The sequence below is a fragment of the Neoarius graeffei genome, chromosome 4, assembly GCF_027579695.1.
Source record: "Neoarius graeffei isolate fNeoGra1 chromosome 4, fNeoGra1.pri, whole genome shotgun sequence".
Lineage (NCBI taxonomy): Eukaryota > Metazoa > Chordata > Actinopteri > Siluriformes > Ariidae > Neoarius > Neoarius graeffei.
In genome coordinates this window covers 63484638-63511420 of record NC_083572.1, presented here as the reverse complement: position 1 = coordinate 63511420, position 26783 = coordinate 63484638, and the positions used below count along the sequence as shown (strand labels likewise).

Below are 26783 nucleotides of genomic sequence, written 5' to 3'. Positions count from 1 at the left end.
AGCCAATCAACTGGCAAAACTGGCTTTTTTTTTTTTTTTAGGGTGGGAAGAAACCAGAGGAAACCCACACAGCCATTTATGATACATACAGGACACTTTTTCGATGGAATAAAGACATGTATTCTATTCCCTTCTAGTGGGGTTCATTTATTTGGTTTGATAGGATGCAATATCGTTAGCATCTCGCTTATCCTACATGTATTATGCCACTCTCCCCAATGGAGAATGAGCGTGCAATATTGTTACACTATTGCACATTGTCAAGACAACATGACCTGACACGTCAGAGCTGATGCGAATATCCAATGATAAAACTTTTCTGCTGCGCATGCACACAACCATTTCTTTGTCCTCCAAGGAAAAAGACGAAGCTAATCCAGTGCTACTGCTAGGATTAGCTGTGCTATAATTAGGCACTAAATAAATAAGCAAACTTAAACTAAAGACGGTGAACCCCCGAAAGGCTACCAAAATTTCATTATATATTCTTTACGCATATTTACAAAAGAAAAACATACCAATGGACAATGAAAAAACTCGAAAAGAGACACGTCAGAGACATAAAACTTCTGTGCTAGTGAGTGACTGTGACAATTTATAAATAAAAATGGCTGCGAGTTTCGATCATTAAAAGCAGAAGATTTACATGGGTGCAAGTTTTCCGGCATGTGCCGGAAGCTCCGTTTTTTTCGGTTCTGAAAAAGTCATTTTTCCAAATCCTGTAAATCCGTTGAGATTTTCGGGGGGGGGGGGGGAGGTATAGGGGTGGCCCTCTCACTGTCTCACTCTCAGCGTATTACCGGGTTACCGCGGTACTGCACGAGACAAATCTTTTCATCTCGTCTTCGCCACAAACCTCATTCAATTTATACGCCGCTCACCGACGAGCGGTCCTGACTAGCCCGTTGTTTCACGGTGTTATACATGTGTGATATCATGTGTCACGCACGTATCTGCTTTTATAAACATGTTTTTTTTTGACATTTGATTACCTTTCAATTATTAAATAAAAGTAAGGTAGGTCTTGCAATAAGTTTGTTAGCTTTTTTATCATCTTTTCTAATGTGATTGTTAGGTTGAAAACTCATTTGTAGTCAGTAATGGATTATAAAATATAGATATTTCGTTTATGGAAAAGCTGAATCTGGTTTTTTCTAAAATCCAGGAGTTTCTGAGGACATCAAGACATGTGGCCCCTTATTTTTAAGTCTGACTGTCAGACTTTTCAGGTTTTTGAAAATTTTATACTTGCACCCATGGATTTAGAGAGAATTTTGGCTGCCAGGTCGTGCCATTGTGTGTAGCTGTCGATGTTGATTTTAAAGTAAATTACACAGGGAAATGAATACTTAAGGATGGATGAAAAATACTGTGGCGCGCATGTGTGGAAGAAGAGTCTGGAGACAGAAATCCTGTTTTCTCAGTCGTTAGCCTGTGCTACTAGCCCTCGATAGCACTGGCTTGACTGCGCTAACGTTGGCCTTCACGAACACTACTGCTGAACACTACACCAGCTGGAAGGTGAGTATGCTAATATGAAGAGAGTGTGTATGTATAATAATAATATTGACTGGCTTTTTTTCATGGTCTATTAGATATATTCTATTCAGCTAGCATGATATCGAACTCATCTTCAACTCATTCAATAGCATACAGTGGTGCTTGAAAGTTTGTGAACCCTTTAGAATTTTCTATATTTCTGCATAAAACATGACCTAAAATATCATCGGATTTTCACACAAGTCCTAAACAGAGATAAAAAGAACCCAGTTAAACAAATGAGACAAAAATATTATACTTGCTCATTTATTTATTGAGGAAAATGATCCAATATTACATATCTGTGAGTGGCAAAAGTATGTGAACCTCTAGGATTAACAGTTAATTTGAAGGTGAAATTAGAGTCAGGTGTTTTCAATCAATGGGATGACAATCAGGTGTGAGTGGGCACCCTGTTTTATTTAAAGAACAGGAACCTATCGAAGTCTGATCTTCACAACACATGTTTGTGGAAGTGTATCATGACACAAACAAAGGAGATTTCTGAGGACCTCAGAAAAAGCGTTGTTGATCCTCATCAGGCTGGAAAAGGTTACAAAACCATCTCTAAAGAGTTTGGACTCCACCAATCCACAGTCAGACAGATTGTATACAAATAGAGGGAATTCAAGACCATTGTTACCCTCCCCAGGAGTGGTCGACCAATAAAGATCACTCCAAGAGCAAGGCGTGTAATAGTTGGCGAGGTCACAAAGGACCCCAGGGTAACTTCTAAGCAACTGAAGGCCTCTCTCACATTGGCTAATGTTAATGTTCATGAGTCCACCATCAGGAGAACACTGAACAACAATGGTGTGCGTGGCAAGGTTGCAAGGAGAAAGCCACTGCTCTCCAAAAAGAACATCGCTGATCATCTGCAGTTTGCTAAAGATCACGAGGACAAGCCAGAAGGCTATTGAAAAAATGTTTTGTGGACGGATGAGACCAAAATAGAACTTTTTGGTTTAAATGAGAACCGTTATGTTTGGAGAAAGGAAAACACTGCATTCCAGCATAAGAACCTTATCCCATCTGTGAAACATGGTGGTGATAGTATCATGGTTTGGGCCTGTTTTGCTGCATCTGGGCCAGGACGGCTTGCAATCATTGATGGAACAATGAATTCTGAATTATACCAGCGAATTCTAAAGGAAAATGTCAGGACATCTGTCCATGAACTGAATCTCAAGAGAAGGTGGGTCATACAGCAAGACAATGACCCTAAGCACAGAAGTCGTTCTACCAAAGAATGGTTAAAGAAGAATAAAGTTAATGTTTTGGAATGGCCAAGTCAAAGTCCTGACCTTAATCCAATCGAAATGTTGTGGAAGGACCTGAAGCGAGCAGTTCATGTGAGGAAACCCACCAACATCCCAGAGTTGAAGCTGTTCTGTACGGAGGAATGGGCTAAAGTTCCTCCAAGCCGGTGTGCAGGACTGATCAACAGTTACCAGAAATGTTTAGTTGCAGTTATTGCTGCATAAGTGGGTCACACCAGATACTGGCAGCAAAGGTTCACATACTTTTGCCACTCACAGATATGTAATATTGGCTCATTTTCCTCAATAAATAAATGACCAAGTAGAATATTTTTGTCTCATTTGTTTAACTGAGTTCTCTTGATCTACTTTTAGGACTTGTGTGAAAATCTGATGATGTTTTAGGTCATATTTATGCAGAAATATCGAAAATTCTAAAGGGTTCACAAACTTTCAAGTACCACTGTACCAGCTGAATGGATTATATCTGATAGACCACTCAAAGCCAGCCAATATTATTTAAATATTTCACTCAGCTCCGCGATGTATTTCATATGAAAAATGTGAGTTTTTCAACACAAGAAGATAAACTTTATATCCTCAAGCCAACGTGTGATTCTATTTTATTGTATTGACACATTCACAAACAAAAATTTATGAAAACAATTAACTGATTTCCTCACAAGTGACACAGAGAGATTTACTGTATGTCACGGTTGCCATGTAGCTCGTATGAAAAGTACTCATGTCCATGTAATAAATCCATGTATGTATGTATGTATTATATCGCTGTATACTGACCTGTGACTGAATCTGAAAAAATAAGGCATATATAATGACAGGACTAATTAACTGCTTTAATGTATGGCAGAGCCGCTGTAATGGGGAATGGAGGGTTAACATTGGACTCAGTCATCATGAATAAATCACTTATAAATCCAGCAAATGGCTAAAGGGTATTTCTCAAAGACATTACACATAGCGGTGCCCTGTGAGTTACAATGGGATCGTTTTCTTATTGACTCTACTCAGAGCTCTCTCGGAGGACTTGGAGGACTGCTGAGGACCTCTATCTACTTACCTCATAAATCTTTATCTGTGGTCTCTTAGTCTTCAAGTTGCAAAAAGGTGGTTTATAAACTAGTTTTACATTTCATGTTGAGAATTGTTAAGGTTTCAGTTCGGCTTGGGGTTCAGGTTGTAGAAGTGCACAACCAGTAAACAGTTGATAACTTCAACAAAATAGACTTGATGTCAAAACTCTAATGAATTTCCTGGTTACACAATTGCACTTTTTGACCATAGAGCACACAGTTATAGAAGCGAGTTATTTATTTATGATCACACAATTTGTTATCACCCAATTGCAGATGGGTTCCCTTTTGTCTCTGGTTCCTCTCAAGGTTTCTTCCTCATGTCCTCTCAGGGAGTTTTTCCTTGCCACCATCACCTAAGGCTTGCTCATTATGGATAAATTTATAAATTCATAAACTTAATTTCTGTTAAGATGCTTTGTGACAATGTCTATTGTTAACACTATGCAAATAAAAATTTAATTGAATTCAAGGGCACTTGTAGTTACTGGTTGTGGGTTGGCAAATGCACTTCTGTGTTCTGTACAAATCAGGCTAACATATCAAAATGAGAACCACAGATTTTTTTAATTTATTTGTTTATTTTAAGAGAAGTGTGGTTTTCGGTGTGGGTATGAAGTAGGACAACTGTAGTAAAGCTGTTTGCAAGATATTTACAAAAGGTTCTTGTGTTAATATTCTATGATGTTACACATAAAAAGACAGGGAGTAGTCAATAGCCAGTGCCTGAGACATTGGTGCTAACAACTATGAAAACACTGAGCTAAAGAAGTAAGTAATTAACTAATGAGTAGCTCTTATTTTACAACCCCAAATCAGAAAAGGTTTAAATTTACTTTGACCTGTATTCCATTGCAGACAGTATGAACCCAAGATATTTCGTGTTTAATCTGGTCCACTTAATTTCAGCTGATAATATGCATCCATTCCTGCAACACATTCCAAAAAAGTTGGGGGGGGGGGGGGATTTAGGGCTAGTAATGAGGTAAAACAATTAAATAATGATGTGATTTGAAACAGGTGATGTCAACAGGTGATTGTCATCATGATCTGGTACAAAATCAGTATCCAGGAAAGGCCTAGTTATTGAGGAACAAAGATGAGCTGAGGATCTCCAGTTTGTCAACAAATGCATGAGAAAATTATTGAACTGTTTAAAAACAGCGTTCTTCAAACAAAGATGGGATTTGGATATTTCACTCTCTACACTGCTTAATATTAAACATTTAAAGAATCTGGAGGAATTATGTGTGTAAAGGGCAAGAACACCTGTGATCTCTGATCCCTCAGACGACACTGCATCAAGAACCATTATTTATCTATAGCTGATATAACCACATGGACTCAGGATTACTTTGGCAAACCTTTATCAAGCACTACAATATGGAGTTACCTCCACAAATGGCAGTTGAAACTTTACTGTGCAAAAATGAAGCCTCATGTTAACTGTGTCCAGAAGTGCCATCGACTTCTTAGGGCTTGGAAGCATCTGGGATGGATCATCACGCAGTGGAAACGTGTATTGTGGTCAGATGAATCAATATTCCAGGTCTTTTTTTGGAAGAAATGGATGCTATAAGCATGGGACAAGTGGGACAAAATAACACCTGAAATGCTTCATCACTTGGTGTCTTCCATCCATCCATTATCTGTAGCCGCTTATCCTGTTCTACAGGGTCGCAGGCAAGCTGGAGCCTATCCCAGCTGACTGTGGGCAAAAGGCAGGGTACACCCTGGACAAGTCACCAGGTCATCACAGGACTGACACAGAGACGAACAACCATTCACACCTACGGTCAATTCAAAACCACCAATTAGCCTAACCTGCATGTCTTTGGGGGAAACCGGAGCACCCGGAGGAAACCCACGCAGAGAACATGCAAACTCCACACAGAAAAGCCCTTGCTGGCCACTGAGCTCAAACCCAGGACCTTCTTGCTGTGAGGCGACAGTGCTAACCAGTGAAATCGGAGCACCCGGAGGAAACCCGCGCAGAGAACATACAAACTCCACATGTTAGCACATGTTAGTTGTTAGCACCAATGTCTCAGGCACTGGCTATTGGCTACTCCCTGTCTTCTTATGTGTAACATCATAGAATATTAACACAAGAACCTTTCATAAATATCTCGCAAACAGCTTTACTACAGTTGTCCATCACCGTGCCACCCCCACTTGGTGTCTTTAGTCCCTAAATGTCTTTTAAGTGTTGTGAGAAGGAATGGCAATATTACAAAGTGGTAAATGTCTTACCGGCCCAAATTTTTATTTTTTGAAATGTGTTGCAAGAATTAAAATTGAAATGTGTGGGTTTAAAAAACAACAACAAAAACCTGAGGCAAAATGTCAAATAATGTGCTGTTGTGTTGTTTTGAGTGCAATACTGGTCAAAGATTATTTACATATCATTGTTTTCAGTTTTAATTTCAATTTCAATATACCTTCCCAACTTTTTCTGTCACTTCTGTTTGCTTAATATTTATGCGTATCAGAAGTGTTACACGGGCAGCATGGTGGTGTAGTGGTTAGTGCTGTCGCCTCACAGCAAGAAGGTCCTGGTTCGAGCCCCGTGGCCGACGAGGGCCTTTCTGTGCGGCGTTTGCATGTTGTGTCCGTGTGGGTTTCCTCCGGGTGCTCCGATTTACCCCACAGTCCAAAGACATGCAGGTTAGATTAACTGGTGATTCTAAATTGACCGTAGGTACAGTATGAGTGTGAATGGTTGTCTGTGTCTATGTGTCGGCCCTGTGATGACCTGGCGACTTGTCCAGGGTGTACCCCGCCTTTTGCCCGTAGTCAGCTGGGATAGGCTCCAGCTTGCCTGCAACCCTATAGAACAGGATGAAGCGGCTAGAGATAATGAGATGAGAAGTGTTACACTACCACAGCAGGTAGCGTTGCCCTGTTACAGCTCCATGGTCCAGAGTTCAATCCTGAGCTTGGTGTTACTGTCTGTGTGGAGTTTCATGTGTTCTGCCCAATTATGGGAATGTCTGTGTGAATGGCATTCCCCATTTTAAGTGGGAAAATAGTAACTGGATGGTGTTGCATTGGCATACTAATTGTGGTTACCGCATAAATATTATCAGAAGGTGTATAAAACCAGACCACATAGAAAGCTTGAACATGATGACACAACATTCCTCTCAGGTGGCTGTTTTTCCATTTGTTAACCTCTGTTTGCTATGGAGCTCATGGTGTTATTAAGGTATTGTTTCTGTGTTACTGACACCCACTAATATTCATACTTTCTCAGAGGTAATTCCCATAGCATTTGATTATTTGAAAAAGGCATCATCATAAATTGCTGTGGCTATATGCAGTGCGAAGCTGTGTATCTGAAATCCACAAGTAGTATTTATATAGGCTAAAATGATGGCTGCTTCTAGTGCCAAGTTTTCTATCCCTGTGGCAGTAAGAATGTAAAGAGAGTAGCTGAAGCCTGATGTTTTCAGCTGTTATACTCACAGTGGACTCATTTTATTCGTCATCATGTTAAAAGGAAAACTAAAGCTCAGTGCCTCCCCTGAGTTTTAATTAGACTAGGGAGTGAAGTGCCTGAAGCCCTTTCTCAGCGGCTATCTAATGTAAATGGGAAAATGACTTTGCGTCCTTTTCCTATACCTCTAGCTGAGATGTTTTTTCTTGAAGACTGTCCTTGCTTGATTTGTTGGAAAAGACAAAGACAGCGATACTTAATTATCCATGATTTAGATTTATTTGGTTAAGGTGAGGCTTCATTTTCACTAAGGTAGTTATACTTCTGTGTGTATCTCCTTTAAGGTAATCAGTTTGTGCTTTTCATCAGTGATTGCGGTTGTATTTGAGTCTAAATGCTATGCAGATGATGGCAAGGTGTTGCAGTTACAGATTTGATGCCACCGTAGCAATAGTGTCCTCAAAGGAATTTCCATCGGAAGTGCAGACTTTTTTCTGTGGACTGCGCTGGCAAGAGAGAATTGTTGTTATGGTTGTTATGGATGTGATCACTAATGGCAGAGGGTGGGGCAGATGGGGTCATTTAGCAAGAGGTGAACAATGAGGAGAATATATCTCATCTCATTATCTGTAGCCACTTTATCCTGTTCTACAGGGTCGCAGGCAAGCTGGAGCCTATCCCAGCTGACTACGGGTGAAAGGCGGGGTACACCCTGGACAAGTCGCCAGGTCATCACAGGGCTGACACACAGACAACCATTCACACCTACGGTCAATTTAGAGTCACCAGTTAACCTAACCTGCATGTCTTTGGACTGTGGGGGAAACCGGAGCACCCGGAGGAAACCCACGGGGAGAACATGGAAACTCCGCACAGAAAGGCCCTCGCCAGCCACAGGGCTCGAACCCAGACCTTCTTGCTGTGAGGCGACAGCGCTAACCACTACACCACCGTGCCGCCCGAGGAGAATATAATGCTTCAGAATGAAATGTTGCAAACACACCATAATCCAGTGGTAAAATAAAGAAAATTCCTCAGTTAAATCAAACTAAAAGGTGCAGTTGTAATTTCTAAGATTCAGTCAACAAATTAATTTGTCTGAATGTTGACCACACTGGAAAGTGTGTTGAAAAGCTTGGTTTTAACCAAACTAATTTTGTTCTGAAATCCTGATTCAGCTGGGTAGGGAGCTGGCAGAGAGTGAAAATGTGGACCCTGATGAATAGGTTGAGAAACTCTGTAGGATATAGGGGTTTGTCTCTAAGAACAGTACAGGTGAAGCTTGTGTTGCCCATATTAAGCGAGAATGTTTTCTATATACAAAGACTGTTTTGTGCTGCCCTGTATCAATGAGGGCCTTTGACTTTTTTGTGGTGCCTGTGTTGAGAGGAACCCTGTTTTACATACACCAGTAGCCTGTAGCACAGCAGACTCACTGCTGCTACAATACTTCTGCACATTATGGTCCCTGGTGGAAACATTTATTTATGCAGGGGGAAGTACATAATATTCAAACTGAAACTCATTCTGCCTTTCTGTCAGCCATTACCCACTAAATGCTTAAAAAAGCCTGTTCCATTGTTATTGACTTCACCGCAAATGCCTGGTAGAATTACAGCTCTTATATATAATGGTAGGGGAGAGCGGGGAGACTTGGGACAGGGAGACATGGGACAGTTTGTATTTCCATAAACTAATTTCAACCACTCAGGTTTTAGATTACATCAAAAGTTAGATATTGTCCCTTACAGTAACCTACTTCCTTTGTAGCCATGAAGCTGGACACTGCAGTAAGGTCTGTGCAGTTGGATATTTTTGTCAACCAAAACTTGTATTTTCTATTTCACAGTCCACCTCTATTCTGTGGTGTAATGTCTGCTGGTGAATTCAGGATTTGTTAGGAATTAAAGTATGTAGCCTAGAGTTAGCATATATAGTATTATTTATTAAACTTTAAATTATGGGGAAAAACATTTAAGAATTTTTTTTTCAAAATGGCCAGATGGGGAGAGTTGGGACAGTTCGTGTTACAGGTTTTTTTTTTTTCTTGTGGTTTACAAATATAAAATTGTTTTAAATTTATTTGTTAAAAATGTGTGAGTGTACCTACATGAGGATTAAACTTATTTCATTCCTTTTTGAGAATGGAACTGTTTTGTCTCATCAGGTTTTGGGTAAACTGACATTTTTCTTTCTCTGTACCAGCATTGTATGTTCATACAGTTCATATGTTACAAGTTCTGATAATAAATAAAAATGAAATGTGTAGGCCTGTATTTTATTTTTGTTCCAAGTCTCCCAACACAATGTCCCATATCTCCCAATGTCTCATGTCTCCCCACAAAAATAATGACAGAAAAAGTGAAGCCTGAAGGCCAGTACATGTCACAAGCTGAGAAACTAATGTTGTGGCAAGACGGTATAGTAAATTCTGTTTAATGCAATATGAATGTGAAGCTACCTGCAAAGAATTTCACACAATCTACAAAAGCTGAAAACTTGTCCTAAGTCTCCCTGCTCTCCCTTATATATTGTATTACTGGTAAAGGTAGGCAGATGGTGTTTGTTCCTCTTTTTAATTTCTTGTAAATCATATCTGGTTTTCACCTTTGTGACCAACCATGAGAAATTTCCGAGTGTGAGTATTTTATAGATGAAAGGTTCAAAGAGAAGAAATATTAATATACAGAATTAACTAAAATTAGGGCTAGGTAATATGACATCCATACCACAATAAATTACATCTCTGTTTGTGTTTTTCATTGTTAAATATTTTTTTGTATATGACATCATAATCATAATGGAGTTTTTTTCTGCTTAGTTATTCAGATGGTTTGTAAATAGAACCATCATACAATATTGTGTGTCATGTCAAGTATCAGTAAATAATATTTTTGTCACCCATCTGAAATACACAGAACTTTGTGGCTCTAGCATAAAGATGTATAAATGTCCTTTTGCTGCCGACTTCTGGTGAGATTTTGAATTGCACAGATGTATTCACTGGAAGGGAATTTATAGAAAATATGAGATTGTACTTCTCTAAGGTCTCCAGCTACCTTCTCTCTCTCTCTTCTGTTTCCAGCTGTGTATATTTTGATTGGAACAGGAGGAATCATGATGCTCGTGGGGTTTTTTGGGTGCTGTGGAGCCGTGAAGGAGTCACCATGTCTTCTGGGACTGGTGGGTAAGAGCCATGTACCGCTCCACTAATCACAGCCATTCAAGAGTTTGCTATACAGACCTGTTTTGTTTTTAATTTAGTTAATTGTGGATGGGAGTCCAAGAAGCAAAATTGTCTGTTCTCTGGGTGAGATAACTGTCTCCCCTGTCAGTAGAGACACTACCCAGTCAAGTCTGTCTGTGAGCTCATTTATGCAGAAGAGGGCAGTTAGTGCTTTCCTGTGAATGTGACGAGGATAAATTTGTAAATTCATATGTTTAAAACTTGTATCCAGAATTTATATATTTCTGTAAGGCTGCTTTGCGACAGTGTCTATTGTTAAAAGTGTTATACAAATAAAGTTGACTTGAATTGATTCGTTATGCTGCCCTGTGATGTAACATGAACAATTTTTTGAAAATATGTGGTGGCTGGTTTCAAGTGTCTTGGAGGGAAACATATGCTAGTCCTTATGCTTACTGGTTGGTAGTTGTTGTGGGATAGGGAAAGAGTTAGTTAGTGGGTGAGAATTGGGAGAAAATAAGGGTAACAAAACCTAAAGTAAACGTGAATTTCCTGTCTGTTCTCTAGTTCTTTTCCTGTCTATTGATCATTTTTGGTGCAGAAGTGGCTGCAGGAATTTTTGGCTTCTTGAACAAAGATGAGGTAATTTACTTCCTGTGTGACTCAAAAATGCTGTTGTCTCCGTGCTAATGATATCTAATGACATATGGATGCTCTGTCTTACATGTTTCAGATTATTAAGGAGGTTCAACACTTCTACACTACCTCCATCAGTGGAAATGGCAATAGCACCACAATCACCTCCATGTATCATGATATTGTATGTGTACCATTTTATTCCTAAACTACTACCATAGCTGCTTTAATTCAGGATTTCTCACTCTATTCCCTGTGTTACTCTTTTACAGCTTGAGTGCTGTGGAGGCCGAGATGGAAAATCTAATGAATCGCTGTGTCCTGATAGTAATACCAAGGTATAGTGATGTTATGCTTGTAGCAGCATTATGTAGGAATTTTACCTTAGAATATCAGCTTCAAAATCATTTTTACTGGTATACTGACCTGTAATAGGAAGAATGGTTTGACGTCCATTCCGAGTCCACATCCGGTTCGTCAGTTATAACACTATGTAACTCTGGTGGTGCGTCCACCAGAGAGATCTGCGTAATGCTTTACGGGACCACATCACACATCAGCAAGAGTGCTCTGAGAGCACAATATCCTCCACTGGCAACTATGCCATAACTCTGGTAAAATACAGCTGAATTGAACAAAATTGCAATATACATATTACCGACATATAACAATGCCTCTTGTCAAGTTTCGTGAAATTCCTCCAAAAATTGTGAGAGGAGTTGATTTCAGAAGGTGAGGACCCTTCCTGGGACAGACAGACATCACCACAACATAATCTCCCTTCGGGCCTTTTGGCCAGCGGGGGATAAAAATTGTGAGGAAAATTGATTTCAGAAAGCAAGCACACCTTGATGAAATTGCCAAAGTACAAGTTTGTTAATAATCAAGGGCATAACTCTGGTAAAATTTGCCCAAATTAAACGAAATTTCAATATGCGTATAACTGTCATATAACAAAGCCTTTTGCCAAGTTTGGTGAAATTCCTCCACAAATTGTGAGAGGAGTTGATTTCAGAAGAATGTACACCCTCATGAAATTGTCAAAGTACAAGTTATTTAATCAAGGGTCAAAACTCTGGTAAAATTTTCACAAATGAAATTAAATCGCAATATGCAATATCCGTCATATAACAAGGCCTTTTGCCAAGCTTCGAGAAATTCGTCCAAAAATTGTGAGAGGAGTTGATGTCAGAAGGCAAGCTCACCTTCATGAAACTGTGAAAGGACAAGGTTGTTAATCAAGGGTCACAACTCTGGTAAAATGCGACTGAACTGAACAAAATTATAATATGCGTACTACCAACATATAACAATGCTGCTTGCCATGTTTTGTGAAATTCCTCCAATAATTGTGAGAGGAGTTGATATCAGAAGGAAAACACACTCATGAAATTGTCAAATTATAATTTTATTAATCGAGGGCTGTAACTCTGGTAAAATGTGAACGAATTGAATGTAATTGCAATATGCATATTACCGACATATAACAAAGAATCCTGCCAAGTTTCGTGAAATTCCTCCAACAAATGTGAGAGGAGTTGATTTCAGAAGGTGAGCACCCTTCCTGGGACAGACGGAATGAATGAATTAATGACTCCATCCCCCTTTGGGCCTTTAGCTGCCGTGCTATAGCTCATGTTTTTGAACTTGCTTGATGTTTGTCTTGGTTCGCAAAGTTGTTGACTCAATAGTTTTTGATCATAAGTCAAGTCAGTCCATTTTGACAGAGGTTTAGCTGCCAGCTTTCTCAAAGCACTGTTGCAAACTTGCTAGATAACACTCAGACATCAGCACTGGTAATGTGTTCTTGTATTGGTTGCTGTCCAGCTTTGTTGGTGAGCTTGCCACCCAAGTTTGCATCACTTTGTTTCGGGGCATCCAGGTTTATTAAGGTTAATTTAGTTAACTAGTTGTTCATTGTCTGTTAGCATCCCCCAGCATTAGATATGTTGGGGTTTGTACAGTTCTGGTTATGGTAGTTTATGATACTACTCTTCTGAATTGGGTGCAGTACTTGTGCAAACTTTGACTACAGCGCGGCAAACAAAATATCAAAGCATGCATGCTTCAAGACAAAAGTAATGATCTGTCTCACAAATAATGGGAAAACAATGACAATCTGACAGCAGAGTGTACATCCCTGCTAATGTTATTTGTGAAAGATATAGACTGTAACGTTATCAGTGTTATCCCTGTCTCATGAAGATTTGTAGTTTTTCTGGATGATTAAATCATCTAACTTCAGTCCTGTCTCAGGCTAGCACGCAAATAAATAAATTAATCTCAAGCCAAAACCTTTGGTTAGTCTTTGTCAATCTCATGCCACATAAGCATTGAAAATGTACAACCTTGCAAACCTGTCTCATCTAGTTTGTAATAAATTACACTGCCCAATGTATATTATGTGCAATATGTACCTATATCATGTTGCCAACATTTTATTCAATTACACACATACTCCATATTTAAACACTTGGCAAACAAAATGCTGAAAATGCTGAAAATTCAGCAAAACTAAAAGTTTGTCATTCTTTTTTGTTATTCTTTTTATGTTAGTATTCATCTTCAGTGTCACAATAAATAAATCTATGTAGTCATATTTGTGTAAAATCTTGTAATATTATCGTCAGCCCTGTGATAACCTGGTGACTTGTCCAGGGTGTACCCCGCCTCTCGCCCATAGTCAGCTGGGATAGGCTCCAGCTTGCCTGTGACCCTGTAGAACAGGATAAGCGGCTACAGATAATGGATGGATGGATGTAATATTACTCTACCTTGTTAGTCGATAACTACCTTGTTATGGTTCTTTGGCTTCTGGCCTTGTTTTTGCTGGTTCCATATTCAACTGGTTCAATTTGTCAAGAAATGCTCAGGTACAGCTCTCAAAGCATGATTTGTATTTATGACAGTGGCCTAAAAGTGATTTTACACTCCACAACTGTAGGGGGAGCCCAGGGTCATCCATCCATCCAACGTCTATACCGCTTATCCGTCCAGCTTGCGGGGGAAGCTGGAGCTAATCCCAGGTGGGGTTTGCCCTGGGCAGGTTGTCAGTCTATCACAGGGCTAACACAGAGACAACCAACCATTCTCATTCCCATTTACACCTATGGGCAATTTAAAGTAGCCAGCTGACCTAATCCACATGTCTTTGGACTGTGGGAGGAAACTGGAGCACCCAGAGGAAACCCATGCAGGCATGAGGAGAACATTCAATCTTTATAATTTCAGTTCCTATCTATTAACTTCTTCTTCTTATTAATAATAATAATAATAATAATAAAGAAAAAGGGGCGGCACGGTGGTGTAGTGGTTAGCGCTGTCGCCTCACAGCAAGAAGGTCCGGGTTCGAGCCCCGTGGCCGGCGAGGGCCTTTCTGTGCGGAGTTTGCATGTTCTCCCCGTGTCCGCGTGGGTTTCCTCCGGGTGCTCCGGTTTCCCCCACAGTCCAAAGACGTGCAGGTTAGGTTAACTGGTGACTCTAAATTGACCGTAGGTGTGAATGTGAGTGTGAATGGTTGTCTGTGTCTATGTGTCGGCCCTGTGATGACCTGGCGACTTGTCCAGGGTGTACCCCGCCTCTCGCCCGTAGTCAGCTGGGATAGGCTCCAGCTTGCCTGCGACCCTGTAGAAGGATAAAGCGGCTAGAGATAATGAGATGAGATGAGATAAAGAAAAAGATTTAACAAGCTGAAATGACATTAAGGAAAACATTTCATTGACTATTAGGAACACTCTTCCTAAAAAATAGGGACATAGAATTTTAAATCTATTTAAAGTATTTAATTTTAAATGAATTAAAGCTCTGAGATGTTAGTTTTGTTTAATAGGTAAGTAGCCATTTTATCCTCAGATAATGCTTGAAATACTTGAAATACTGTTTCAGGCCATTTTCTCCAGCAAATGAAGTGAGAGCTTTCTATGCCATAAACTATGTTGGTGGATATTACAATTAGAATTTGGCTAAAAATGATTTGAATCACTATTTGAACCTTGTGTTACCACTGCTTGTCTGCTTGGGTTTCCTCCAGGTTCTGCATAATGCCCTGTGATGGACTGGCATCCATTTCAGGGTGTATTCTCACTTCATGGACAGTGTTTTTGGGAGAAGCTCTGGGTCCTCTGTGACCCTTAGCAAGATAAAGCAGTTACTGAAAGTTTGTGAGCGAGTGCTGATTTCCTTGTATATCAGAAGTGTGGGGAGCACATCAAGATTTTGTCACGAGACCAACATTTAATTGAGATTGTAATGGTCCACTTATGATAACATCATATGTTGTTGCACAAGCTCTCTCTCTCTCTCTCTGATGCATGAGCAACGTGGGTTAGGCATGCTATTTTTTCAGCAGATTCAAGATTGCTTTATTGTCATTGTGTAAGACGCACAATGAAATTCAGTGCACTGCCTTGCGAAATGGTCCTCAATATATACATAAAAGAGATTTACATAAAAGATACAAGATTTACAAACATGAAGATGGACAGACATAAGGGTTTACAAATTTACAAGATATGGACAAAATTTACAAGCAAGAAATATATACAATGTACAGACATTCACATAACATACACTGAGCACTTGTGAAGGCTATTGCTCTTGGCAATAGGTATTGCACTGGTAATACAGTGGATATAAAAAGTTTACACACCCTGTGAAAATGATAGGTTTTTCTGATGTAAAAAAAAAAAATTAGAACACGATAAATAATTTCAAAACTTTTCCCACCTTTAATGTGACCTGTAACCTGTATAATTCAATTTAAAAACAAACAAATCTGTTAGGAGGAAAGACATAAAAAATAAAAAATGTACAATAAGCTGGTTGCATAAGTGTGCACACCCTTAAACTAATACTTTGTTGAAGCACCTTTTGACTTCATTACAGCATTCAGTCTTTTTGGGTAGGAGTCTGTCAGCCTGCCACATCTAGACTTGGCAATATTTGCCCACTCTTCCTTGCAAAAGAACTCCAAATCTGTCAGATTGCGAGGGCATCTCTTGTGCACAGCCCTCTTCAGGTCACCCCACAGATTTTCAGTTGGATTTGGGTCTGGGCTCTGGCTGAGCCATTCCAAAACTTTTTTGGGGGTCATTGTCATGCTGAAAGATGAAATTCCTGTTCATCTTCAGCTTTCTAGCAGACACCTGAAAGTTTTGGGCCAAAATTGACTGGTATTTAGAACCGTTCATAATTCCCTCCACCTTGACTAAAGCCCCTGTTCCAGCTGAAGAAAAACAACCCCAAAACATGATGCTGCCACCACCATGCTTCACCATGGGTATGGTGTCCTTTTGGTGATGTGCAGTGTTGTTTTTGTTCAACCTTGGTTTCATCAGACCATAACACATTTTCCCACATGCTTTTGGGAGAGTTGATGTATTATAACTTAAACTGTTGATGTATATAACTTATATGAATATAACTTTCATTGTCCAGTGGTCAAGTGTTTGAGATACAATGCCTTGCACTTCTGATCAGGTTCCCTGTGGCGGTACACGTATGTCATTCGTATGTTCAGACATCCTACGGTCATGAAATCCATCAAAAATCAGGTCGATACATTACCATATCCTCTTAAGTATTGTAACTCTGCTATGACCACTCACGACAGTGTTTATGTACACAAAAATACATAGCATTCCTTTACTTATATTGGCCTAATTAACTCTTAGTAACTCCAGTAGATGGCAGTGATGGCCATGTTTATGAGTGATAAGTACTGAGACGTGAAAGGGAGGGAAACTCAGCAGAGAGAAGAGCACCAAGGACAGGAGAAGCATGTAGAAATGTTAAAAGGAGAGGGAACTGATGGCAAGATGTTTCTTGTGTCACTTGACAAAAGCTCCAGTGTTTTATTTACATCAGGTGGACTGTCAGCTGGCTGCTCTTTTTAAAATCCTCGGTTTCTGTAGGTCACTTGTTCATAACGAACAATAATGTTAGAGCACCATATTAAGGCCTGACAAAGTCAGTATTACACATTTAATCAAGAAGAACACTCAAATAATTCAATCATTTTATCCCCCCCCCCCAGGACTGCTTCAAAGCCATAGAGGATTTTTTCAATGAGAAACTCATCATCATTGGATATGTGGGTATTGGCATTGCAGGAATCATGGTACGTATATGGAACTGTCTGCATATAGTGCTGTAATGTGTGGGGGGCCATGTCTTATCATTCTAAAATGTTACTGGTTTTATGTGCAGATAATTGGCATGATCTTCAGTCTGGCTCTATGCTGTGGTATCCAGAGCAACAGGGAAGTCATATAGATGCTTACAGGCTTCATCCTTCAGACTGAACAGGCCTGAACTCACTGTGCAAACGCATTTGAAAGGCGCACGGAGTAGGATAAGTGCAGCTAATTCTCTTTTCTTTGTGTTTTGTGCTGAATTATCACAGCATGGATTGAGCCTGTAACCAAATTAACATGTCCTTATTTTAATTATCTGGGAGACCAGTTATGATTATAACTGGATTTTTATGACCAGTTTAGACATTACCAAGCAGAAGCTTGGGCAATGTTCTATTTTTCCTCTTCCTCTTTTGCTTTATATGCAAGAAGACTGGTAATGTAAATAGTGTATGTAAAGCACAGGTTCTGCTTATCTGTTGACTCCTTGGAATGTTTAATGTGCAAATGTACTCCATGTTTGCTGTAGTAATACAGAGCTTTATTCAACCTAAATGTAAGTGTTCAGGTGGTTTGTAAGCAATTCATGTTCATTCTACCATATTGCAAAATCATGATTTGAAGATGACCCCACCAGCACAGTATTGAGGCATTTACAAATATCAGTCACACAGACACGAAATTGCCAGGGTGGTTGTAGTGTGAAAACCCTTGCCCTGCTAAACTGTCCATCTTTTCTAAAATGTCTTACACACTCCTTATAAATTCTTTCATGAATGCATCAGCACTGCCTCTATACGGATAGTTTATTATTTATTAAATCAGTTAATATTAACCACAGCTTTGTAGGGATAAATCATAGTATTGTAGTTCTTTATTTACAAGCACAGCATGGGTTAATTAATACCTGTATTGCACATTTAGTCACATGCCTTTCTTACCTAAGCATGCTATGGATGTGATATGCAGTTGCGCACCTGTTTATTTATATAAACACTAATTTTATAAATAAATGCGCTTATTTCTCCTAAAACATTAACTTACTTCATACTTTAGCCTGTTTCAGGGACAAAATCCCCTACTGCAATGATTTCCATAGCTGTTTTGGTAAAGCAGTTTCTAAATGCTACCATTTTTCAGGGTTTTTAATTAATTAAAAAAAGGCACATTTTGTAGTAACATGTTCAAATTTATTTTAAATAGTTTGCAAATATAGTACAAAATGAACTAAACACTTGAAATTACTGCAGTCTTGATGTTTCACTGAAAAGTCATGGTTTATGCTGATTACCAAATAAAAAAAAAATTAAAAAAAGTTATTAAAATGTGGGAGGCAGTGTGCTCTTTTTTTTGGGGGGGGGGGGGGGGGAATGGATGGATTTACACATTTTAGGTCATGGCAGTGATTAAGAATAACAGAAATAACATGGTTTGCTTCAAGTACAGTTAACCATCATGGGCAGTTAACACCATAGCATGGATCTTCTATAAAACAAGAGGGGGTGGGGGGGAAAAAAAAAAAAAAAAAAAAAGAGAGCTTCAACTGCTCCATAAAATCACAGTACTGATTTCATCAAAAACTAGAAAAAGCACTCCGAGAGCACAGACCTCCACCAAGAACCCCTAAAAAAAAAAAAAAACGGGATCCAGAAGGTGATCTGGATCACTGCCAAAATTTAATGGCTTGTTACTTGTGCCCAGTCACACCTCTGGAAAAAATTTCAGAGCAATCCATTCATAACTTTTTCCATAATGTTGCTAACAAAACGCTACCGAAAACAACCTTGGTGGAGGTAATAAAAATTCACAGTTCAGAAACTTTTTTTGGGGGGGGGGGGTAACAGCACAGTTGTAGCTAAATATAGTGAACATCAGAACAAAGTCAAGTAATCCAGCACACAAATACATGACTGACAAGACAGGAAAAAAAAAAAAAGTTGTGCCTCCAAAGCGACACCATCCTCCCTCACTGAGGGGAAATGCTTACAGATCCTTCTAGAACGAACGATCTAGAGCACCATTTCACAGATGCACCTCCTGGAAAAAGCCCTTACCAACAAGTGCACAGTATTGGCCACAGCCACATAAGTGAGTGAGCAAAATCAGACAGGAAGTGCAGTAAGGCCAGACATGACCGCATGTCTCATGTCCCCAGTTCAGGAAATTTGCTTAAGGAGAAAGGAAGTTAAATGCTCTTTGGCTCAGAATGAATTCACCAACTCCAACAAAATACATAACTTGAGCAATGCCAAAGAGAGGGGCAATCACAAGCGCCCTGCAGCCTGCCCCCTTCAGGAAAGCAGATGGTCCTTCCTTCTTCATGACCTTGCTATAAAAATGAAAGAACAGCCACAGTTCATGAAACCATTACAAGGAAACACAATGAGACTGCAAAAAACAAGCATTAAATTAGAGATAACCTGTTTAAAATATTAATATTGTCTCAATGATTTTAATGTCCCAGTATAGCAGAAACATTTCTGCTAGTTTTCCTGCTCCAATTTCCCATCCCCTGAATATTATATTGACCCAATACCAAACCAGCATCTTTATTAAAGATGGAATTTTTTGAATAATCTTTAGTTATTAGTCGTTCAACTTACCTCACACAGTCAAGAACTCCATTGTAGGTCTCTTCATTAGCACCTTTATTCAAGGACTGAAGCCTGGTTTTTACCACTAAAACAAAACAGGAAGTGAGCTTGTGTAGAAACAGGAAATAGCAGGGTAACACCACACACATCCTTACTCACCATCACATGGGTTAACTGCAACAGCAGCAGTCGAACCAGCTACACAGCCAGCCATGAATGACCAATAGAATGGCACCACGTCATCTTCAGAACGCTTACCCAAACGGTTAATGTTAGCGAAAAGAGGAAAGTAGACAATGGAGAAGGGCACATCTCTGGAGAAAGACAGGGGATAATCATCACACAAATGTGTCACAGATTGCCAAGAGGTACTAAAAACACATCCAGTACACACATGCCTACCTCATGAGTGTTGCTCCTAGCCCTTTGTAGAGACCTTGGATGCCCTGTGTGTATAGCAGCTCTTTAGCTATCTGCGTTGCAGAGATGGTTTGGGCAGCAGAACCTGGCACAACATTATAGGAGCGGCTCAGCACAGCGTTTGTCTTCACTAGTTTGTTGTGAGCCAGAATACCAGGCATTCTCTGCTGAGCAGCTACAAGGAGAACGTCAATTATACAATGACGTTAATTTACAAATATTTTCTAGAATAGTACACATAGGCAGGCACACAACCGGTACAAATCAACCTAAAAAAAGGTCAACTAGTGGCTTTATGTTTAAAAAAAAAAAAAAAATTTTAAAAACACCCCACAAACGTACTTAGTCTTCCAGCATCTTGCAGCTGAATTTTCAACATCTCCATAGGAGTGGTAATGATGACTTGGCACATTCCTGCACCACAGCCTGCTAACATTTCTTTAAACACTGTCAACCCCTTCCTGTAAAACAGCAAGTGTTCTGTAAAAAAAATGGTCATGGGATGCTACATGTATAAAATCATTGTTCCCAGAGTTTCTTAAAGAATTGAGAATTGCATACCCATTCTTGGCAAGGTGGTGACGAAAGTAGTCATTAGCTGCCAGCTTGATGGCCTTTTCAGGTGTGACAAGAGCAAGATTCACTGCAGCACCTAAAAGACAAACACACAACAGGTTCGCCAAGAGTAGCAACAGATTCACATACACATTTCAGAGAACCCATTCCCCACCACCATCATACCAAAGACAAACAGAACCATGTTATATATAAATAAAAACTCAGATTAGTAAATATCCAATAGGATCAAAGCAAAACTCATGTCTATGGAATGACCATGGAGGGGGATTTGGCATAATAAAACAGAACCAATAAAACTGAATACAAAAAAATAAATAAATAAATTTCAGAGAACAAATGAGATTAGAAACCAGAAAAGCAGGAAGAGAAAAAACAGTTTAAGATCCTTCTGCCTTAAAGAGCAAAGGACAGTGGCAGATAATGTAAAGCCATATGTACAAAATTGGTGGGAGAGAAGTAAATAAAAAATCAATCAAGATAGTTAGAAGGGAATGTAGTTCTACAGTACATAGCCAAGGGAATTAGTAATAGAGGGAGGGAAAAAAACAAAACAAAAAGACAGTAAACAGAGATCAGAAGCTATAAAAACAAAGGAGCAAAAAGTATTCAAACACATTGTGCCTAATTGTAATAGAGCAGAGCGTAAAGAACCATGATAAATGATTTGCCTCCAGCGTGGCTGCGCCTTAAATCGGCTAGCCTTCACTATCCCAGGGGGGACCCATGTCTGTAACATGAAAAAACACAGATGCAAACAGCATTCCTCACATCAAGCAGCAACCCAATACAAACATGGGTTGTTAAGCTCAAAGTTCTGCTACCTCAAGTTCAGTTCATTCCAGAACTACAAAGCACACTCCAGTAGGGTTTGTGTCCCTTAACAAGTCTACAATTTAACTGTTAATGAAGTGCAACAAATTACCTCTAGCCACTGTACAGTAGTGGGCATTGTGGTTTGTACATCTACATGGATACATGCATACGCTACATAGATCCATCTTACCAACCACCGAAAGTTTTTTTTTTTTTTCCCTACTGTAGAATAGCATAAAAATCAGGTAATCAATTCTGTCATTATGAACCACAGGCAAGTGGATTTGACCACAGCTTAAGTGTTAAAGCCATAGGCTACTATAGCTTAAAGATAATGATCATTTGTTTTTAACATTCATATGGTGAAATGCTCAATACAGAATGATTCTTACCTCTGTATACACCAAAATACCCCTCTGAGCGCACCGTTTTGACAAGACAATCCATCCTTTAAAAAAAAAAAAACCCACACAAGGTTAAACTGCAATCAGTATTCAAAGACCATGTCATAACAGTCATGCTTAGTTATACACAAATTACAACCTGGTCCCAGGCTTTTAATGAGAATTTCAGCTTCTGAAGAGATGTCTATGAACAACAAGAGTCCTCAGGAGAGGACCTATATACACCCCCCAAATTTTCCTAAGTTGAATTGGTTGCCATGGAAATACAAGGAGAGGAGAAAAAAATAATCCCAAAATGTCAAAAGGCACAACTCCTCTAGTCACTTAACATAACTGAGGTTTTGTGAAAAATTCCTAATTAGTTTGAGTTGTACTCCAGAAACTAAAATGTTTATAGACAGAGCAATAGCTATATCCCCCACATTATACACCAGAGCAATAAAATCTGAAAGAGAACACTGTTACACATTCCGATAAGATTAACCATTGACACTGGAGTGAATGGACCCCTGGGGCTAAAACCACAAAGTCAACTCTGATGACCAATCAGGGAGTGGCTACAAGCCTGAATATTAGACGAGGTGTGTCCATGGCAACAGTGGCCTTGTAACAGGGGAGAATAGGATCACAGACTAAAACAGGTTGATACACTAAACAGGAAATAGCAAAAGAAAGGACTGCTTACATGTTCTTGTAGACCTGGTGACCTTGTCTCTGGTTCTGTAGTCGAGTCTTAGCCAGATCAACAGGGAACACGCAAGTGACACCAACAATACCAGCAATACCGCCATTGATGAGTTTAGCTGGGAGGCTGAGTATGAATAGGAAATAAAAGCAAATTCATGAAATAAAATGCAGAGGCAATGAAAAATGAAAGACAAATCACAGCAAGCTGAAGACAAAAAACCCCAAACAAGCCAGTCAAAACTTGAAACGGTATCCAATGGTTTAGCCCCATGTTTAAATGTGAATCAAGTTGATCAAACGTGTATCCATGATTATAGAAAGAGAACAGAGCTTTTTTTTTTTTTAAAGGAAATTTTGAACTTGAAGTTTTTGACTGGATTTCATTTGACCTAGATAAACCAACTTAAAAGTAGTTGAATAAACTCTGACTGGCTAGCTGAATCAGATCAATGGGTTGCATGTTTAAATATATACTAGCTCAACAGAACAGTTTCATGAAGACCAGAAGATCTTTAGAATATTCTTAGAATGACAATCAGACCTTAAAAGATCTGATCATTCCAAGAATCATATTCTAGTTCGCCGGTAATAATTCGGCGCGATATCAAATTCTCATCTTTGGTACCGTTTGACGTGAATAATCGCCGGTAATAATCTGGAGCGATTTTGAATTGCTCGTCTTTAGTATGTTCAATTGGGTCAGATGTTAAATACAAGCAATAATCCTTCCTCTAGAGTACGATGAAAAAGCTTAACTCTAAAAACTGAAGTTACTGTTATTGGGGTCATGGAAGGCAAAATTATGATCAAGCTCGGTTCAATTCAACGATGGGGCTAAAACAACTGAAGGGCTAAATCACCGAAAAATTCCTTCTAGTACATACCTGATATTCTGCTGAGACATGGTAAAATACCAGAAATGTGGATAATTGGCAGAGAAACGCTACTGGAATGCCTGATTACGCAGGGCGTGAACGCTTATGGACCTGAAAGTAGAAGAAAAAAAAAAAGAGATAGGACGATATAAGCCTGGGTTGGCGCACACACAGCGCGCACGCGCAAAACGTATGACCAATATCTTACTCTCGCGCGCCCGCCGGAAACGGCCTTGTTAATATTCATGAGCTGATGATAGTCATGTTTCACAAATTCCCTCAAAGCTATCCAACTTACAAAATAAAAATAGTTCAGAATTCATTTAATCCATAAAGTACGTACACACACACACCATCAGTTTAATATTTCGTCCGCCATATTTAGTTTTATTCCTAAAAATGCCCAATAGTCTAGATCAAAGCCATGAAAATTGATAGTTAAAAAGTTATTTACCCGATAAATACTGAAGAACGGTTTGTAAATAGCAAAGATTACTAAAGTAATGCGGAAATAAACCAACACAACCGAATAACGGAAATGGACATGAACGGTTAACAAATTACGCCAAGTAGCCAACCAACTTTAAACCAAACAAGTTTAACAAATTATTATTCAGGAAATTCTTAAAATTGCATAACTTACTTAAACGAACACTTACCCTTTAAATCCACTAACTATAATTAAATAAAATGCGCCGAAATTCAGTTTCCAGCCGTTACACTCGGAGAGAATTTGAATGAATGGCTGACTGGAAAATTCCACTGGCATTTTAAAGGAGAAGGAGGAGTCGACAAGCCATGTCAACACACCTTACCCAATCAGAACCTTTATATTTGCATATTGACAGCTAAATGGCTGACTGCTGTTACAGAGCTCGTGTGTGGTGTCAAATTACACTGTCGTGGCTTTATTCGCTTTTAACATGTCTGTGAAGATTCTCAGTCATCCAGGTCATGGTAAACTGTGGGTGGAAAAAGAGAGCAACTGGACTTGGAATCTTCAAGCAAGTCCAGTTGCTCTCTTTTTCCACCCACAGTTTATTCGCTTTTAATCATGATTTTTCTCCCAGTATCAATGCTGGAATTATTTATTGGCTGTTAAAGCAGCGGATATGGATATTAGCACCTTATTATAGTTTTGTAAGTGCCTTGGGCTTGCTTGCAGTATTTTTCTGGAAGGTTTCTGGTTATTGCTGATTTTAAGGATATGGGATGGGCGCGGCCGCTTATCTGAAAAAGGACCTCGTTCTTTCATTCTTTGTTTACCTTTTAAACTCAAAAATTGACCAACTTTATAACAAGGACAATCAACCAAATGCTTTAAATGTGTTTAATATTATGTTAGTTTCTTCACATGGGGTGTAATGAGAGTAATGTCAGTGACATTACTCCCGGTTTTTCCTGATTGTCCCGGATTTTCATGGTCTGTCCCGGGAAAAAAAAAAAAATCCGGGACACTGAATGTCCCGGTTTTTTGTACATGATGGGCAAAATGTGTATTTCAACTTGCGAGCCAGCTGAGAACCAGTTTGCTTTTCCATAGCTCGCCGTGCTAAGCGGAGCCACGTCATTACGTCGCTGTATATGTCACTTACGGCGCTACGTTTACACAAACCTTGGCGCGAATATCAAAGCAAAAACAACACGGGAGAAGCAGCAGCAACAACAATAATAATAATGGATGACTCCGTGTTTGTACAGCTGCGGCTTCTCGTCGCTTAAAAATGGCGATCTTTCGTGGTCTTGTTATTGTTGTTGGTCTTAACAACTCCGCCCCCCCCGTTGACGTAAGCGGTTCTTTCCTCTGGCCCAGCAGAGAGTTGGTGCTAGCCTGGAACCGGTTTTTCTGGCCCCAGAGCCAGTTCTTTGTCAGTGGAAACAGAAAACCCGGTTCCAAACTAAGCACTGGCCCCAAACCATAGAGCCCTGCACAGGGGCGCAGATAGGATTTTTGAACTGGGGGGGACTGAGCTGTCAGCAAATGATTCCATTTTGTGTGTATATATATATATATATATATATATATATATATATATATATATATATATATATGAGTGATTCCACGCTTATGGGTACTGAAATGGGGACATGAACTTATTTTTAAAAATTCACCTAAAACCATTTCTTTTTTTACCATCAGGTCACAAAACATGTAATCTTTAATGAATGATATGTTAAAAGATAACTTTAATTTTCTGAAATGTAATAAAAACATTTATATGCCAAAGTCAGAACGTAACAGAAGTGTTGTGGACATGTATATTCTCAATTTTAACAATGTAGAATTACTTTTTGAAACATAGGAAGGTGATGTTTTAGCAAATATAATTAATAAACATGTGTAGTGGAATAAACATACACATTCTTTCAATAAGATTAACATGGTATATAGCTAGATTGTAATTAATTTGTAACAGACGCGAGATGGACAATTGTAACAGAAGTAATGTAACAGACATCATTTTGGAACTCATAGGCTTGACTTTGGCATATAAATATGTTTTTATTACATCTCAGAAAATTAAAGTTATCTTTTAACATATCATTCATTAAAGATTACATGTTTTGTGACCTGATGGTAAAAAAAGAAATGGTTTTAGGTGAATTTTTAAAAATAAGTTCATGTCCCCATTTCAGTACCCATAAGCGTGGAATCACTCATATATATATATATATATATATATATATACACACACTACCGTTCAAAAGTTTGGGGTCACTTTGAAATGTCCTTATTTTTGAAAGAAAAGCACTGTTCTTTTCAATGAAGATCACTTTAAACTAATCAGAAATCCACTCTATACATTGCTAATGTGGTAAATGACTATTCTAGCTGCAAATGTCTGGTTTTTGGTGCAATATCTCCATAGGTGTATAGAGGCCCATTTCCAGCAACTCTCACTCCAGTGTTCTAATGGTACAATGTGTTTGCTCATTGCCTCAGAAGGCTAATGGATGATTAGAAAACCCTTGTACAATCATGTTAGCACAGCTGAAAACAGTTGAGCTCTTTAGAGAAGCTATAAAACTGACCTTCCTTTGAGCAGATTGAGTTTCTGGAGCATCACATTTGTGGGGTCGATTAAATGCTCAAAATGGCCAGAAAAATGTCTTGACTATATT

General features: G+C 39.1%; 2 protein-coding genes across 2 annotated transcripts in view; one reads left to right on the top strand and one right to left on the bottom strand.

The window, feature by feature from the left end:
- LOC132885132 (CD9 antigen-like) overlaps window positions 1-17843 on the top strand; it is a 31515-nt gene extending 13672 nt beyond the window's left edge. The window contains exons 3-8 of the mRNA XM_060919463.1: window positions 10417-10514; window positions 11086-11160; window positions 11252-11338; window positions 11427-11492; window positions 17189-17272; window positions 17362-17843. Coding sequence (XP_060775446.1) covers window positions 10417-10514; window positions 11086-11160; window positions 11252-11338; window positions 11427-11492; window positions 17189-17272; window positions 17362-17427 — 476 coding nt within the window. The 3' untranslated portion in view covers window positions 17428-17843. The remainder of the gene's footprint in view (window positions 1-10416; window positions 10515-11085; window positions 11161-11251; window positions 11339-11426; window positions 11493-17188; window positions 17273-17361) is intronic.
- Window positions 17844-18456: 613 nt separating this feature from the next.
- slc25a55a (solute carrier family 25 member 55a) lies at window positions 18457-24417 on the bottom strand. Its single transcript, XM_060919462.1, has 10 exons — window positions 24320-24417; window positions 23670-23771; window positions 22784-22909; window positions 22087-22142; window positions 20864-20954; window positions 20645-20763; window positions 20285-20477; window positions 20042-20196; window positions 19892-19967; window positions 18457-19617 (listed from the first exon to the last, which is right to left on the bottom strand). The coding sequence occupies exons 2-10, from the start codon at window positions 23687-23689 to the stop codon at window positions 19458-19460; spliced, it is 996 nt and encodes a 331-aa protein (XP_060775445.1). The 5' UTR covers window positions 23690-23771; window positions 24320-24417; the 3' UTR covers window positions 18457-19457.
- Between the last annotated feature and the right edge of the window lie 2366 nt (window positions 24418-26783).